This window comes from Heptranchias perlo, unplaced genomic scaffold (genome assembly GCF_035084215.1).
Source record: "Heptranchias perlo isolate sHepPer1 unplaced genomic scaffold, sHepPer1.hap1 HAP1_SCAFFOLD_44, whole genome shotgun sequence".
In the NCBI taxonomy this organism is placed as follows: Eukaryota; Metazoa; Chordata; class Chondrichthyes; order Hexanchiformes; family Hexanchidae; genus Heptranchias; species Heptranchias perlo.
The window spans coordinates 11,844,222-11,863,273 of record NW_027139453.1 but is presented as its reverse complement, the minus strand read 5'-3'; the positions used below and the strand labels follow the sequence as shown (position 1 = coordinate 11,863,273).

Here is a 19,052-nt window from a genome sequence, read left to right as displayed (position 1 = left end):
TAATACTCCCACTGGAAAATTCGCGCCTCTATTAATGAGGGTTTCTCTGAATATATCAACTCACAGGGTCAGTTGTAGCTCGGTGTACCGCACCCAGAGTCACCATCAATTCTCAGACACAAATAAAGTTTAATTGATTGTATATCCGTTCGCCGTGTTCCTGTTCTCCAGGTGGTGTTTGATGTTTGATTCAGAACAATTACTTACTTTATGAATCAGGGTTTAAATAAATCAATGTTCTTGTTATGTGTCCGATAAATTGTTGTTTATTCTGAAGCATTTGTGTTACTGTTTCTCTCTCAATGTCAAAATTTCATTGAATATCAAATCTGCGTTTCCCTCCACCTTCCTTTTGTGATATTTTCATTGGGATCATAATGTACTTATAATGTCCAGCAAAAGCTCCAATCTGTTACAATCATTGAACGTGCTGTCAGCTGGTGTAATTTTATCTGAGAATATCTTCAGTACTGTGTGAAATGTTATATACCCCTAACTCCACATTCTCAAGTTATGCTACAATGTCAATTATTTCCGTGCTTTTGATAGTTTTCGCTCAAGAGAACATTAGCAAAATTGCGAACGTCTAGAATTGGAGTTAAATTGTGACATGAGTCGGTAATTGGTTGTGAGATAGGAGACAGAAAGTAGGGGTCGATGTTAATGGAATGTTGTCTTTTATCGCCAGGGGGTTTAATTGAAAAGTGTGGAAGTGCTACTTCAGTTGTACAGAGCTTTGGTCAGACCCGATCTGGAGCACTCTTTTTAGATTTGGGCACAGAATCTCAGGAAGGATATATTGGCCTTGGAGGGGATGCAGCACAGATTCATCAAAATGATACCGGGGCTGACAGGGTTCAATTATGAAGCCGGGTTGCATGAGCGTGGTTGTATTTCCGTGAGTTTAGATGGTTGAAGGATGATCTGATCTCGGTATTTAAAATGGTAAAGGGATTCGATGAGGTAGATGCAGAGAAACAATTTACTATGGTGGGGTCCTGAAGAAGAGGTTAAATTTAACATTAGAGCTCGGCCATTTTTGAGTGAAATAAGGTAACATTTTTTTCACAGTAAGGATTCTGGAAATCTAGAAATGAGCACTGAGTTCGATAGATCATTGTTGGGTCAGAATATCAGTGGATATGGAGCAAAGGTGGGTAAATGGAGTTCGGTTACAAATCCGCCATGATCTAATTCAATGGAGGTACAGGCTCGTAGGGCTGAATGATCTCCTCCTGTTCCTATGTCCTTATATCCCGTATCTAGGACCATGAGCCATAATTTCTGAAATGAGAGTTGCATTCATCGTATGTCCATTTCCAGAGTAACTGAAACCTTTAGAGGTGCAAATTAATTCCTGTGTTAATCTTGGAACCCTTCGAGTTCCCGGTAAATCATAGAAACCGGTTCCTGTTCGTATAAATCCGGGTCTCACTGTGTCACTGCTGCTCTTGCGGGTCTGGTCATTTGCTGTATTTGTCCTGAAGTGATTCTTTTGCTGATTTCGGGCGAGTGTCAGAAATTCAGAGAATATCACGACCTCCCTTTCCTCCATCTTTCTTGTGTGATATGTTAATTGATGTTATAATGTGTTTTTAATCTCCAACTAAATACATTGAATGTTTCAAGTTGATGCGGCTGTAAGTGAGAATGTGAGCAACATTCTGCCAGTGGGCTGTTGTCAGATTATGAAGTTGCTCCAGTTACTCTGTAGCAGCGATAGGGACCTCTGGCTAATGTTCTCCAGCTGACTTTCTCTGGTTAATTATTTCCCTCGCCTTTAACTGTAACAGATAGTAACTGTCGTTTAATACAAAGTGAAAGGTTTTGAATTCACATTCAGTTATAGTGGAAGGTATGCTGGGAAACGGAAGTAAGTATCTGCTGACAGACAGTGAAGGCCCATATTAACACTGATTGAAGGTAACTTACGAGTGTTGTATTACACTGTATTTCTGCTAAGTGAATGGAAAAGCAGCATGTGGGATTTTGTGGAGATCAGAGAGATCCCAGGCAACCACATATGTGGTAAGTGTCCACAGTTCAAGGCGATTCAGCTCAAAGTTGTTCAGCTGAAGTCCGAGCTGCAGACACTGCAATGCATCCGGAAAGGGGAGAGTTAACTGGACACTTTCATCCAGGAGACATTCACACCCCTTAGATTAGGTTGTAGTTTAGATTCGTTCAGTGGTCAAAAACAGGAGGGTGTGATTGCGAGTCAGGCTGTTATGGGGACCCTGGATGTAATGTTGGAGGAGCCACAGCATTTGACCTTGTCCTACAGGTACAAGGCACTTGCTACCTGTAAGGTTGAAAGCAAAGATTGCAGGGAGGATGGGCAAATATACCACGGCACGGTGGCCCAGGAGGCCATTCAAGTCGGGGGAGTAAATGAATGTTGTAGTGGTCGGGGATATTATTTTCAGGGGGATAGACACAGTTCTCTGCAGCCGCGACCGAGATTCCCGTGGGCTGCGTTGCCAACCGTTTGGCAAGGTTATGGATATCTCCTCGCGGCTGGAGAATAACTTAGGGCATGAGGGGGAGGATTCATTTGTCGTGGTCCATGTAGGAGCCAACGACAAAGGTAGAAAGAAGAATGAGGTTCTGCTGAGTCAATTTGAGGAGTTAGGGTTTGAATTAACAAACAGAATCTCAAAGGTGATAATCTCTGTAATCCTACCTGAGCCACGTGCAGATTGGCGTAGGGACAAACAGGTCAAAGAGTTAAATGCGTGGCTCAAAGAGTGATGTGGGAGACAAGGGTTTCAATTCATTGAACATTGGCAACTGTACTATCGAAAGAGGGAGCTGTTCCATTAACGCATCAAAAAATAAGTTCAAAGCATAGGAAATGATAAAAAGTTAAAATTAAAGGCTCTTTATCTGAATGTACGGAGCTTCTTAATAAGAGAGACGAATTAGTTGCACAAATAGAGATAAAAGGGTTTGACCTAATCGCCATTACAGAGACGTGATTGCAAGGTGACCAAGGTTCAGAATGAAATATTCCATGGAACTTGACGTTCCGAAAAGACAAGCAGAGTAGCAAATGAAGGGGTGTAGCTCTGATAATAAAGGATGACATAAGGACAGTGGAAAGAATGGATCTTGGTTCAGAAGAACAGGAAGTAGAATCAGTTTGGGTGGAAGAAAGATTTAACAAGGAGGAGAAAACACTGGTGGGAGTAGGAGGATTCGAGTCCAGGAGCAGGGAAGCCTTACTGCTGTTATACAGGGAATTCGTGAGACAACATCTGGAGTATTGTGTGCAGTTTTGGTCTCCTTATCTGAGGAAGGATGTCATTGCCATGGAGGGAGTGCAACGAATGATTACCAGACTGATTCCTAGGATGGCAGGACTGACGTATGAGGAGAGATTGGGTCGACTCGGCCTATATTCACTAGAGTTTAGAAGAATGAGAGGTGATCTCATCGAAACATATGAAATTCTAACAGGACTAGACAGACTAGATGTAGGGAGGATGTTTCCGATGGCTGGGGAGTCCAGAACCAGGGGTCACAATCTCAGTATACGGGGTATGCCACTTAGAACCGAGATGAGGTGAAATTGCTTCACTCAGAGTGTGGTGAACCTCTGGAATTCTCTACCACAGAAGGCAGTGGAGACTAAGTCATTAGATGTATTCAAGAAGGAGATAGATATATTTCTTAATGCTAAAGGGATCACAGGACATGGGTAAAAAGCGGGAGCAGCGTACTGAGTTAGACGATCAGCCATGATCATTTTGAATGGCGGAGCAGGCCCGAGGGGCCGAATGGCCTACTCCTGCTCCTATTTTCTATGTTTCTATGTTTGTGTTTCGATGGATAGAGGATTGCTTAACGGACAGAAAACAGAGTGTAGAGATGAACGGGACATTTACAGGTTGGCAGGCTGTAACTAGTGGGGTGTCGAAAGGTCGGTGTTTGGGCCTCAGCTATTTACAATCTCTATTAATGACTTAGATGAAGGGACCGAGTGTAATGTATCCAAGTCTGCTGATGATGCAAAGCTAGTTGGGAAAGTAAGCTGTGAGGAGAATTCAAAAAGTCAGCAAAGGGATATACACCGGTTAAGTGAGTGGTAAAGAAGGTGTTAGAAGGATTACAATGGAGGGAAATGTGAGGTTACTCACTTTGGTAGGAAGAATAGAAAAACAGATTATTTTTTAAATGATGAGAATTTTTTAAATGTTGGTGTTCACAGAGATTTGGATGTCCTCGTACAAGGAACTCGAAAATAAACATGTTGGTCCCGCAAACAATTAGCATGTTGGCCTTTATTGCAAGGGGGTTGGATTACAAGAGTAAGGAAATCTTACTGAAGTTGTGCAGGGCTTTAGTGAGTCCTCACCTGGAGCAATGTGAACAGTTATGGTCTCAATAGCTGAGGAAGGATATTCTTGAAGGCGGTGCCAGAATTTTCACTTCATTGATTCCTGCGATGAGAGATGTTCCTCTGAGGAGAGATTGAGTTGAATGGGCCTAAACTCTCTGTAGATTAGAAGAATGAGAGGTGATCTCATTGAAACACATAATATTCTGAGGGCGCTTGACAGGGTAGATGCTGAGAAGTTGTTTCTCCTGGCTGGACAGCCTAGAACTAGGGGGCATAGTTACAGAATAAGGGGACGGCCATTTAAGACTGAGATGAGGAGGAATTTCATCAATCAGAGGGCAGTGGATCTTTGGAATTCTCTACCCTAGAGGGTTGTGGATGCAGAGTTGTTGAGTGCATTGAAGGCTGAGAAAGACAGATTTTTGGAATCTAGGGAAATCAAAGGATCTGGGAATCGCGCTGGAAAGTGGAGTTGAGTTCGAAGTTCAGCCATGAGCTTATTGAATGGCGGAGCAGTTTCGAGGGAACATATGGCCTACTCCTGTTGCTATTTTTTTTGTTCTAATTCTATAGTAGGTAGATCGCTGTTAACACTATTGGTGCTCAAGGAGTTGGTGAAACCAGTGTGGAGATGTGTTATATTCAGAGCTGCGATCGTGCACCAAGCACAGTTATGGCCTACGGCCGAAAATTGTGCAGGCAGTTATAAAACACATTAAAATGTTTATATTCGGGATATTGGACCAGCAGCGAAACATGAGACCCTGAGCCAATTTCGTATCCACGCAACCACCGCCCCTTGAACCCCGTGGTCTTCAATTTTGTTAAGAAGTCTATTATGTGATACTTTATCAAACACCTTTGGAAATTCCAAGTACACAACATCAACCGCACAACCTTCATCACCCCTCTCCTTTACTTCATCAAAGAACTCATCCAAGTTCGCCAAACATGATTTGCCTTCAACAAATCCCTGCTGGCTGAAATGTATTAACCCATATTTTTCAATGTGCCAATTATTTTTTTCCCAAATTATTGTTTCTTAAAGTTTCCCCACCAACGACGTTCGGCTGACTGGCCTGCAATTGTCAGATTTATCCCTGGTCTAGAAAATCATTAAAAACTGCTCAAGTTGTTCGGTGGAGAGGACTGAACTGAATCTTTCATCTACATCAATCAATCTTTGCATCTCAGGCAATTCAGGTGGCCATGTGTGTACACATTGATTGGTATGGGGTGCTCGCACTGAGACCGAGGACAATCCATTCCATTGAATATGCCACCGACCTTTCTGACCATCCATTACGACCGCCTCATATTTATCAATATTCTTACCAGTTTCAATATAATTACACGACGTTTCACAGTGAGGTAAGCAGCTGAAAGTTCGACAACTGCAGCTCCGTAATTGTGCAAGTTTTAAAGCCATCTTGGCTGGCCTGAGTTCGAGTTTCACCTTGTCCACGGCACGGAGTTTCTGGGATTCAACTGGCTTGGTGATCAGTTCGATACCCTCCCACCGGATGGCGCTATTCGACCGACGCTCCGCTCACAGAACTTGTCGGTTGAGCAGAGCAGGATATTCGGCGGAAAACGCGCTGCAAAATTATGGCAGGTGCAGATTAATGTGGGCAAGTGTGAGGTCATCCATGTTGGACCTAAGAAAGATAAATCGGGGGATATTCTAAATGCTGAGCAACTCGGAAAAGTAGAGGAGCACTTTCCTTTTATATATCCTCTCTGACTTGTGCCTCAATACTGGAGTTCACATATGCTGCAACCCCATCGCCCTCTCTCCTGACACGGTCTACTCTAAACAATTTATACCCTACCAGATAGGTATACCATTGATTGGAATCATTCCACCATGTCTCTGTAACGAAACTAATGACTAATCTATGAACCGCTGCCATACCTTCCATATCACCCATCTTAGTTATCAGACTTCTATTAATGCAAGCGCAACTTTTTTAGCTTTCTCATATTTGGCTTTCCCATTTACTTTATCAATAATTTTACTTTGTTGACCTCCCACTATTGGAATTAGACTCATTAAGCTTTGATTTGTGTTTTCACTGGTACAACTGAAAGTTGCTCCAGTCGGTACTGGTGTTCTCTTACACTGACCGCAAACACCCCCGCATCCAGTTTAAACCCTCCCCCATCATTCTAGCTATCTTGCCTGCCAACACCTCTAACCCCAACCACCTCGCACCACCGTTATACAGGTGGAGGCCATCCGGTTTGTAAAGGCTCCCCCTATTGCAAAAGACCAGAAGACCATAAGACCATAAGAGCTAGGATCAGGAGAGGCCATTCGACCGCTCGACCATGCTCCGCCATTCTATCAGATCATGGCTGATCTGATTTTTACCTCAACTCCACTTTCCTGCCTTTTGTCCATATCATTTGAATCCTTTGTTGACAATAATGTGTCTAACTCAGCCCTGAATGGATTCAATGACTCGGCCTTCACAGATATTTGGGGTCAAAAAATTCCAAAGGTTCACTACCCTCGGGGAGAAGAAATTCCTCCTAATTTCCGTCTTAAACTGGCCAACCCTTATTCTGAGACTATGCCCCCCTAGTTTTTAGATACCCCATGAGGGGTAACATCCTCTCAGCATCTACCCTATCGAGTCCCCTCAGAAACTTGTAAGTTTCAATAAGATCTCCTCTCATGCTTCTAAACTCCAATGAGTTTACACCACACCTGTTCAATCTTTCCTCCATATCCACAACCCTTCCATATCCCGAATCAACCTAGTGAATCTTGTCTGAACTGCCTCCAATGTAAGTATGTCCTTCCTTAAATAAGGGCACCAGAACTGTACGCACTACTCCAAGTTTGATCTCACCAGCACCCTGTACAGTTGTAGCATGATCTCGCTGCTTTTACACTCCATCCCCCTCGAAATGAAGGCCAATATTCCCTTTGCCTACTGGATTACCTGCTGCACGCGTATGATGATTTTTTCTGATTCATGTACGAGGACACACAGAACCCTCTGTAGCGCAGCATTTTGTAGGATTTCTCCATTCAAATAATATTTTGCTTTTTTACTTTTCCTCCCAAAGTGGATGACTTCACTTCTTCCCACATTATGTTCCATCTGCCAAATTTTTGCCCATTCACTTAACCTGTCAATATCCCTTTGCAGACACTTTGTGTTCTCATCGCAACTTGAATTTCCACCTATCTTTGTATCATCAGCAAATTCCACCACAAGACACTCTGTTCCTTCATCCAAGTCATTGATATATGTTGCGAATAGTTGAGGCCCCAGCACTGAGCCCTGCGGCACCCCAAAAGGTACAGATTGACATTTTCAAAATGACCCTTTTGATCCCGACTCTTTGTTTTCTGTTTGTTAGCCAATCCTCCATTGATGTCAATATATTACCTCCAACACCATGAGCTCTTATCTTGTGCAGCAGTCTTTTATATGGCACCTTATCGAATGCCTTTTGGAAATTCAAATACACTGCATCCATTGCTTGCCCTTTATCCACCCTGCCCGTTACTTCCTCTAGGAACTCTATTAAATTTGTCAGGCACGATTTCCCCTTCATAAAACCATGTTGACTCTTTTTGATTGTATTATGAGTCTCCAAAAGTCCTGCAACTACTTCCTTAATAATGGATTCTAGCATTTTCTGAATGACAGATGTTAGGCGAACTGGTCTTTCGTTAACATTTTCTGTCTCACTTCCTTCTTGAATAGGAATCTTACGTTTGCGGTTTTCCAATCCGCTGGGACCTTTCCAGAATCTCGTAAATTCTGGAAGATTACAACCAATGCATCCACTATCTCTGTAGCCACTTCCTTTAATATCCTCGGATACAAGCCATCAGGATTAGCGGAATTGTCAGGCTTTAGACCCATTAGTTTACCTAGTACTTCTTCTCTAGTGATAGTGATTGTTTTTTGTTCATCTCTCCCCTTTGCCCCTTGATTTTCAACTACGATTGTTATAATATTAGTGTCTTCTAATGCGAAAACAGATACAACATATCTGTTCAATTCCTCTGCCATTTGCTTGTTTTCCATTATTATTTCGCCAGTCTCATCCTCGAAGGGACCAATGTTTGCTTTAGCTACCCTCTTCCTTTTTATTTACTTGTGGAAGCATTTACTGTCAGTTTTTATGTCTTGATAGTTTACTCTCATAATTTATTTTCTCCCTCTTTATTATTCCTTTAGTCTTCCTTTGCTGGTTTTTAAAGTTTTCCCAATCTTCTGGCTTACCAGTAATCTTTGCCATGCTGTATGGTTTTTCTTTTAAACTGATACCATCTATAACTTCCTTAGTTAGCCTTTTGTAAACAATTTTACAACACCAAGTTATAGTCCAACAATTTTTATTTGAAATTGTTGGACTATAACTTGGTGTTGTAAAATTGTTTACAATTGTGAACCCAAGTCCATCACCGGCATCTCCACATCTTAGTTAGCCTTGGTTGGTTCACCATTTTTGTGGAGTCTTTCGTCCTAACAGGGATATATTTTTGTTGCGAGTCACAAAGTATCTTTTTAAAATGTTTGCCACTGCTTTTCCAACATCATACCATCAAATCTATTTCCCCAATCCACTTCAGCCAATTCCGCCCTCATTCCTTTATAATTGCCCTTCTTTTAATTCAAAATAATAGTTTCAGACAGAGGAACATAGGAACATCGGAACACGAGTAGGCCATTCAGCCCCTCGTGCCTGCTCCGCCATTTGATAAGATCATGGCTGATCTGTGATCGAACACTATATACCTGCCTTTGGCCCATATCCCTTAATACATTTGATTGACAAAAAGCTGTCTATATCTGATTTAAATTTAACAATTGAGCTCGTATCAATTGCCGTTTGCGAAAGTGAGTTTCAAACTTCTACAAGACTTTCTGTGCAGAAATGTTTTCTAATCTCGCTCCTGAAAGGCCTGGCTCTAATTTATAGACAGTGCCCCCGACTCCTAAAATCCCCAACCAGCGGAAATAGTTTCTCTCTATCCACCCTATCCGTTCCCCTTAATATCTTATAAACTTCGATCAGATCACCCCTTAACCTTCGAAACTCTGGAGAATACAACCCCAATTTGTGTCATCTCTCCTCGTAACTTAATCCTTGATGTCAGGCTATGATTCTAGTAAACCTAAGATGCACTCCCTCCAAGGCCAATATGTCCTTCCGAAGGTGCGGTTCCCAGAACTGCTCACAGTACTCCACATGCGGTCTAACCAGGGTTTTGTATAGCTGCAGCATAACTTCTGCCCCCTTGTCCTCCAGTCCTCGAGATACAAAGGCCAACATTCCATTTGCATTCTTGATTATTTTCTGCACCTGTTCATGTCACTTCAATGATCTATGTGCCTGAACCCCGAAGTCTCTTTGGACATCCACTGTTTTTTTCACTTTTTACCATTTAGAAAGTACCCTGTTCTATCCTTTTTGATCCAAAGTGGATGAACTTGCATTTGTCTGCACTGAATCCCATTTGCCACATTTTTGCCCATTCACCTAATCTATCAATATCACTTTGTAATTTTATGTTTTCATCTGCACTGCTTACAATGCCACCAATCTTTGTGTCATCGGCAAAATTAGATATGAGAATTTCTATGCATTCATCTAAGTCGCTAATAAATATTGTGATAATTAAGGCCCCAAGACAGATGACTGCGGGACTCCACTAGTCACAATGTCATTCTTTAGTGTTTTTCTTTCTTCATTATTGTTGCTTTACTTATGTTAATGTTATCCAGTTCCTGTCCCTTATTCAATATCAGTTTTCTTGGGATTTCCGGCAGGCTATCCTCTTTTTCAACTGTGAATATCGACGCAAAGTAATTGTTCAACATGCCAGCCATTTCCCCATTGTCAATGACAATATCCCCACTTTCAGTTTTCAAGGGGCCAACACTGCTCCCCTGACCACCCTCTTTTTCCTAATATAACTATTAACGTTCTTCGTATTGCTTTTGATACGCCTTGCGAGTTTCATGTCATACTTTCCTTTTGCAGCCATTACAATCTGCTTTGTGACCCTTTGTTGATCTTGGTATCTGTCCCATTCGCCAGGATCTGTACAATTTTATGTCTTTTTGTATGCCCTTTCCTTATGTCTTATACTGTCCCTTACCTCTTTTGTTGTCCATGGCTGTATTTTTTGGCATGTATAGTTCTTTTACCTCAGGGGTATAAACCGATTCTGTATCACGTTAAATGTTTCTTTAAACATTTCCCACTGATCATCAGTCGTTTTACCCATGAACAGGTTTGCCCAGTTCACTGTGGACAGTCTCTGTCTCATCCCATTGAAGTCGGCCTTGCCCAAGTCTAGAATCTTAGCAGCTGACTCAATTTTTCCCTTTCAACCACTACATTGAACTCGATCATGTCATGATCACTATTGGATAGATGTTCACGCAGTTAAGCCGTTAACTAAATATGGTTCATTACTCATTACTAAATGGAGTATGGCTTGCCCCCTTGTTGCCTTTAGGACATACTGCTGTTGAAAACTATCCCGGACACTCTCAAGAAATTCACTACCTTTCTGACAGTTGCTAGTCTGCTTTTCCCAATCTGTGTGAAGATTGAAGTCCCCCATTAAGACCACTATGCCTTTCTTACACGCTTGTCGAATCTCTGCATTTATACAACCTAGCACTTCAGAGCTGCTGCCAGTGTTCCTGTATACAACTCCAACTATAGTCTTAGATCCTAACCTATTTCTCAATTCAACCCATAATGTCTCTGTTGGCTGCTTACCTCTCGTTATATCCCCCTTTATAATTGAAGTGATTTCATCTCTAATCATTAAGGCTACTCCTCCCCATCATCCATTTACCCTATCTCTCATGTAGACCTTATAACCTGGTATAATTAGTTCCCAATCCTGACCATCCTGCAGCCAAGTCTTAGTAATATCTATCATGTCATACCATCCAATTTGAATTTGAACCTGTAGTTCATTTAATTTATTCCTTATAATCCGTCCATTTGTAAATAGAACTCTTAGTTGGGCCACACACCCTAGCCTGACCTTCAGCTTTGCTGCCTTCCGCCTTCTAGTTCTTATTTTATCAGTCGTGCCTCAAGTACACTTTCTTTCCGCTGCTCAACGCTTTTCCCTTTCACTTGTTCTTGAACAACTGTTCGTACTATTTGTATTGTAAATTTCCACTGGGTCTTCCCCTCTCTTGCTGCTCTCAACTTTATTCCCTTCTGACTCCCCGTTCAGGTTCCCATCCCCCTGCCACTCGAGTTTAAACCTTCCCCAACAGCACCAGCAAACACCCCCGCGAGGATATTGGTCCCGTTCCTGCTCGGGTTTAAGCCGTTCCGTTTGAACAGGTCCCACCTTCCCCAGAAGCGGACCAAATGTCCCATGAATCTAAATCCCTCCTTCCGACACCATCCCTGCAGCCACGCATTCATCCTGTCTATTCTCCTGCTCCTATCCTCACTAGCACGTGGCACTGGTAGTAATCCTGAGATCACGACCTTTGAAGTCCTGCTTTTTAATTTATCTCCTAACTCCTTAAATTCACCTTGCAGAACCTCATCCCTTTTTTTACCTATGTCGTTCGTACCAATATGGACCACGACTATTGGCTGTTCACCCTCCCCCTCCAGAATGCCCTGCAGCCGCTCCGTGACATCCTTGACCCAAGACCCAGGGAGGCAACATACCATCCTGGAGTCACGTTTGCGGCCGCAGAAACGCCTCTCTGTTCCCCTAACAATTGAATCCCCTATCACTATAGCCCTCCCACTCATCTTCCTCCCCTCCTGTGCAGCAGAGCCACCCGTGGTGCCCCGAACTTGGCTCTTGCTGCTTTCCCCTGATAAGCCATCTCCCCCAACATTATCCAAAGCAGAATATCTATTTGAGAGGGAGTTGACCCCAGAGGAATTCTGCTCTACCTGCCTAGTCCTTTTACACTGCCTGGTGGTCACCCATTCCCTTTCTGCCTGTGTAATCTTTACCTGCGTTGTGACCACCTCACTGAACTTGCTATCCACGACAGTCTCAGCATCGCGGATGCTCTACAGTGAATCCACCCGCAGCTCCAGCTCCGAAATACGGTTAGCCAGTCGCTGCAGCTGTACACACTTCCTGCACACATGGTCGCCAGGGACACTGGTAGTGTCCATGACTTCCCACATAGTGCAGACGGAGCATATCACGGGTGCGAGCTGTGCTGCCATGACTTGCCTTAGCCTTTCAGACTCTCCTCCCGCTCTCGGTCTCTCCTTTTATACTGTGCTCATCTCTTGGAGTCTCCTGCCTCACCTGTGACGTTGCGCAGTAGTTTTCTCTTGTTGCAGGTCTGCTGCTGCTTTTATTCCCTCATCTCAGTCTTCAACGCTCAGGTCCACTGCCGCTCGGTGGAAAAAGTAAGGAAAAGCAAGGCAAAGCAGCACCTCCTTCCCCCACTTCACCGAACTCCCACACTTACCAAAAGCTCAGCATTTCACTCTGTCCTGCCGCACTCCGTGCTGTCGCACTGACAGGCCCCTGTATTTCCACAGTTTATGACTCAGATGAGTCAGGCCTGCCGCACCTTCAGGTACCAATTTAATCCAGCGAACCAATTTACTTACCAAAGCAGCTCTCTCTGCTGAAGCCTGACAAAAACTTAAAAAAATAAACTTTAAAATTGAACTTAAACAGTTGAAAGCAATATACACTAGATTTTAAAGAGATTAACCCTTAAACTCCCACATTTACCAAACTCTCAGCAGTTCACTGTGATGTCCGCACACCGTCCTGTCGCACTGACATGCCCCTGTATTTCAACAGTTTGTGACTCAGATGCGTCAGGCCTGCCCCACCTTCAGGTACCAGTTTAATCTATCTAACCAATTTACTTACTACAGCAGCTCTCTCTGCTGAAGCCTGACAGAAACGTATAAATGTACACTTTAAAATTGAACTTAAACAGTTGAAAGCAAGACCCAAGATCCTCGCTCTTAAACTGGATGTGAAATTCTATCATGTTATGATCACTGCTTCCCAAGGAATCTTTCACTTTGAGATCGTTAATTAATCCTGTTTCGTTACCCATTGCCAGATCCAAAATGGTCTGCTCCCTGATTGGTACCCCGACGTATTGGTCTAAGAACCTGTCGCGAATGCACTCTGTCAACTGCTGCTCAGGGCTATTTTTGCCAATTTGATTTGTCCAATCTATGTGAAAGATGAAATCGCCCATGATTATTGCATTACATTTTTTTACAAGCCCCCCTTAGTTCCTGATTAGTATTGTGCCCTGCAGTATAGCTACTGTTAGGGGGCCGAAATACTACTCACACCAGTGATTTCTTTCCCTTGTAATTTCTTACCTCCACCCAAATAGTTTCGAAACCTTGATCTTCTGAGCGAAGATCATTTTTCAATATTATACCAATTTCATCCTTTATTAACAGAGCCTGCCCACCACCTTTACCTTTTTTCCTATCCTTCCTAAATGTTAAATAACCCTGAATATTTAGCTCCCAAACTTGGTCACCTTGCAACCACGTCGCTATAATGGCCACGAGATCATACCCATTTGTTTCTATTTGTGCCGTCAATTCTTCGATCTTATTACGAATGCTGCATGCATTCAGATAAAGAAACTTTAAATTTGTCTTTTTTACCATTCTTTCCTACCCAGGCCCCATTTGCTAGTGCACTCTTATGTTTGTATGCTCTGTCCCTTCCTGACACACTCTGTTTATCTTTACCCCCATCGCTTTCCTGTACTACTTCTTTGTCTTTTCTTTTTATTAATCTAAACTTCATCCCACCTGAGCCCTCCGCCACTCTATTTAGTTTAAAGCCTTCTCTACCGCCCTTGTTATTCGGTTTGCCAGAACATTTGTCCCAGCTTGGTCCAGGTGAAGCCCGTCCTAACGGAACAGCTCCCTCTTTCCCCAGTATTGGTGCCAGTGCTCCAGGAACCTAAACCCACTTCTCCCACACCAATCTTTGAGCCACGCATTCTTCTCTCTGATCTGATTTATTCTGTGCCAATTTGTTCGTGGTTCATGTCATAATCCAGAGATTATCACCTTTGTAGTTCTGCTTTATAATTCAGTCTATAGCAGCTCAAACTCCCTCAGCAGAACCTCTTTCTTAGTCCTACCTATGTCGTTGGAGTGCCACTGTTTGAGGAAACGAAAGCCTGAGTCCCGACCCCAGAGCCTTCGCCACGCGTTGGTGCCGAATTACCCTGTGTTTCTCTTCACTAGCACGTGGCTCAAATTTGTCCAAGTGCTCAGTCACTCTGTCCCTATTAACAGATTCTGGTAATTATCCCACAACTGACTTTAGAGCGGCAGGTATATCGTTATATAGTTTCTATCTCCCACCCTTCTCAAATATTGGAGAGTCCATTGTAATTTTCCAATCCAACAGCACAATTAATGAATAATGAGATTTTGAAGACTATTTACGAACGCAGCTACAATTTCCTCAATTACTTCATTCCAGACCATGGAGACAAATTCTTCATAACGCTTTTTTGTCGGAGTGATATTACAGATGGATTCAATTCAGAGGTATGAATGTCCCAGACAATCTTTCTGAAGTTGAATCTCGGCAGGTACTTTGTTTCCCTTGGTGGAAATACAGCCTCTATTGTCACTTTCACTGGTCTGTTCTGCGATCCGTGGACCTGGTAGAACGAGAGACTCTATTATCAATTGCACTGGTCTGTACTGTAATCCGGGGACCGGGTTGAACGACAGCCTCTATTGTCACTTGCACTGGTCTATTATTCGATCTCGGGATCGCTGCCATCATTTCCCTTTGAGGTCGGATTGTGTCCCTTGTTGCATCCTGTACTTGGGAGGTACATTTGTTTTTTAGGCATAATAGAACAAGATAAAGTTGTCCGTTGCTGCTCATTACTAACCCTTTGCCCCTTGCGGACATTGTTGGAGTTTCCCCAGATGGTGTTGGACTGTGGAAGTTGTCGATGACAGACATGGGTTTTGCAGCGATGGAAAGTCTTTTGACCATGTGAACGGTTCAGCTGGGGTTTGTGAAACGAAATTGCTGCAACTTGGTCGAGTTCAAACCTGCCAAGTTCCCTTGTATGATGATGTTTGACAGCAGAGTTTTGCTGCAATCTGTTGTCACGACCTCCAGTCTGAGAATAAAATCTGACAACTCCGAACTATTTCCGACCACCACCTGGTCCACTCCCCTCTCCTGCTCACGGGTCCAAACCCAGCCAGTTGAGATCACCCTTCGGGGTCCCCATTTTGCATTGACCGCATTTTGAGCTGGCTTAATTTTCACTGCTCCGCACTGAATAATTATCTCCCAATTTATAGTTGACAATTTATTACTTACTTGCAATCTATATTCTTACGTTTTCTTTCCATTATGTCATTTGCCCTTCTGACTTACAACTGATTGTAATTATTTATAACATATTATCTCGCTTTGTTTTGGCTAATGTTCATCAATGGAATTAAAAATCCTTGGTGCTGCGCCGGGTTTACACTGCTCCTCTGGCGAACTTACGGCGTCAGAGAGGGTGCAGTTCCGAGTAAATTCACAGAGAATATCTTCGATTCATTCCTTCCTCTTTACTGGGAATGTTTATTTGTTATTATTTACTCAGCACTCTCAAAAACTCTCATAAGATGTATGTTTCACACAAAATACTGTGAAATTGGCTCTTTTGCTGTAACCTGTTGTGTGATTCACTGTTTCTGTTTCTTTCCCTTTCACAGCTAACGTGATGACGATTGTGATCCTGTCCCGAGGAAAGTGCGGTCTCTCGAAATGTGTCACTCGCTACCTGGTGGCCATGGCAGCGGCGGATCTATTGGTCATCATCAATGACGTAATATTGTTTCGGATTAAGGAGTATTATTTCCCGACTAACTTCCTGTTCCTCACCCCTGTGTGCTCTTTCCAAACTGCCCTTAACCATGCTGTCTCAGACATTTCTGTCTGGTTAACAGTCGCTTTCACTTTTGATCGTTTCATAACCATTTGTTGTCAGAAGCTGAGGACTAAATATTGCACCGAGAAAACTGCAGCCGTGGTTATAGGAACTTTGTGCCCGCTGTTCTGTTCAAAAAACATCCCCTGGTACTTTGCATTTGAACCATACATTATATTGGAGAACGTACCCTGGGGCTGTATTGTAAAACCAGACTTTTATCCTTCAGCTGCATGGGTCGCATTTACATGGATTCACCGCTGTTTCACTCCACTGCTCCCAATATTCCTGATATTGCTGCTCAATTCTCTGACTGTAGGAAACATTTTGGTGGCCAGTAGAGTCCGCAGGAGGCTCAGGGGCAGCAAGAGTGATGCGAATCACAATGATCCGGAGATGGAGAACCGAAGAAAATCCATCATCTTACTGTTTGCGATATCCGCCAATTTCATACTGCTATGGATGACATATGTTTTATTTTTCCTATCAGTGCGAATTACAAACCGTTATTATCGCACAGGTTTCAATGACCCGATGTTTATCGCAGATCAAACCAGCTACATGCTCCTGCTTTTGAGCTGCTGCACAAACACGTGTATTTATGCAGTGACCCAGACTAAATTCAGAGAGGAGCTGAAGAATGGGGTGAAATATCCTCTCAAATTAATATTTAAATTAGTTAAACGAGGACAATAGCGGCAGAATTCCCGGCATTGGAACTTTATTCCGTCTCATATCCCACCCTGTGCTCCTCGATGAGTTTCGCGGGTCCCAGCAGGTTGGCTCTCCTTCCCGACGCTTCCCAAACCCAACACTGGGAAATATGTGACAAAGACCGCATGTTCTATACATTGGAACATAGGAACAGGAGGAGGTCATTCAGTCCCTCGAGCCTGTTCCGCCATTCAATGAGATCAGGGCTGATCTGTATCCTAACTCCACTTACCCGCCTTAGCTCCATATCCCTTAGTACTCATTGCTGCCAAAATCTATCGATCTCAGGTTTAAAGTTATTGATTAAGCGAGTAACTATTGCTTTTTGGGCGAGATATTTCCACACTTCCACCACCCCTTTCCGAACTTCTCTACTGAATGACCTGACTCTGATTCTAACGTTATGCCCCCTGGTCATAGACTCCTCCACCAGCGAACAATATTTATCTCGATCTACTACATCAATTCCTTTCAAAATCGGAAAAACCTCAATCAAAACACCACTTAACCTTCTGCGCCTGCGTGAGATCACAAAGACGATCTGCCAACATCGCGCTTGTGGGAGAGTCTCAGTTACCCCTTCCTGTCTCAAAGCTCTGATGTTGCTTTACTCTGTAAGCACACACTCCCTTTATTAAATGCTCCGAATAACGCTTGGTTCGTTCCTTTCCGTTGATCACAACTTTTTTTTGTCCCCAAGCAAATCCTTTGCATTCTGTTCTTTTCATAAATCACATTTTGTTCCACTTTGTCACTCAGTAACATTAACCATTTTAACATGTTATTAGCTCAGACCTCTCTGTTTATTCACGGATTTCTTGGCTTGCAATACCCAATTGTTTCCAATTGGGAAAATTGTACCTCACTCATGTCTTATTTGACTTTTGCCAATCTGTGTGCACATTTATCTCCTGAAAATACCACCCCGGATTTTAAAACCCTTTCTTTTATCTCATTTTGTTACAACCTCCCTGTTTACCCCTGGAACCTCTGTCAGTGATGTGACCCATTTGGCCTTTAACCTGTTCTTTATCCATCTGGTATTCAGCCTGCCCCACAGCTGGTCCCGTTGAATTTGCCTTCATTCCAGCCGATTCAATTGGGCCAGTTCCACTTTCAGGCGGGTCATTTCCTGTTCAGTATCATAATCTTCAAAAACCCCTTTCTTTATAAATACAGGTGGGATCATTTGGTATTACAGGTTACTTTAACCAGCAAATCTCCGCGTTGTGTTTCTCCCAATCCGCCATCTATTGCCCTGTTCTCCCGTTCGCTCAATTTAACATTTGTTCCTTTATACTGTCAGCCTTGACTAAGCGGTTGAATTCTCGATTCTGAGCCAGACGGTCATTGTATCGAACCGTAATCCAGAGATTCGAGCATATAATCTAGGCTGACACTTCAGTGCAGCACTGCGGGTGTGGTCGGCGATTGATTTTGAAAAGTATCCGAATACAAATGGGAGAGGTTTATCCTGGTACGTTTTTCACCAATGGTGCAGAGAAAACACAGACGAGGAAATCCCAACGTGTTTTCCTATCATCAGTACGTCCGTTCCCATCAGCTGAGATCGCTTATCCTAAAGTACATCAGAAGACAATAAAGGGACACTCTGGGACTCAATGAGAGATTCACTCAACTGTGCCAGACAGGCGTAGGATTCAACTGTAATTTCAAAACAAAGATGGGAAATAAATATATTGCAATGTAACTAAATGAACATTTTGTGAGAATGTAAATTGTACTTGTAATCCTATTCTAACCGGCAGAAACTGCGGCACTAATACAGAACTGGAGATGTTAGGAAAGGAGACACTGACTGTTCAAAATCATGAACGGTTTTGAAAGAATCAATAAGGACCAAGTGTTTCCAGTGGAAAAAGGGCCGGTAACCAGAGGACACAGGTATAAGGTGATCGGCAGAGCAGCCAGTGGCGACATGAGGAAATATTTTTTCACCCAGCGAGTTGTAATGATCTGGGATTCACAGCATGAAAGGATGGAGGAAGGCAATTCAACAGTAACTTTCAAAAGGGCATTAGATAAACACT

General features: G+C 43.0%; 1 protein-coding gene across 1 annotated transcript; it reads left to right on the top strand.

Annotated features, from left to right (window-relative positions):
- The first annotated feature begins 2,391 nt into the window (after positions 1 to 2,391).
- LOC137312956 (probable G-protein coupled receptor 139) lies at positions 2,392 to 16,983 on the top strand. The gene is made up of 3 exons (XM_067979318.1): positions 2,392 to 2,587; positions 12,671 to 12,739; positions 16,073 to 16,983. Exons 1-3 carry the CDS (start codon positions 2,392 to 2,394, stop codon positions 16,981 to 16,983), a joined length of 1,176 nt encoding a protein of 391 aa, XP_067835419.1.
- Positions 16,984 to 19,052: the final 2,069 nt, after the last annotated feature.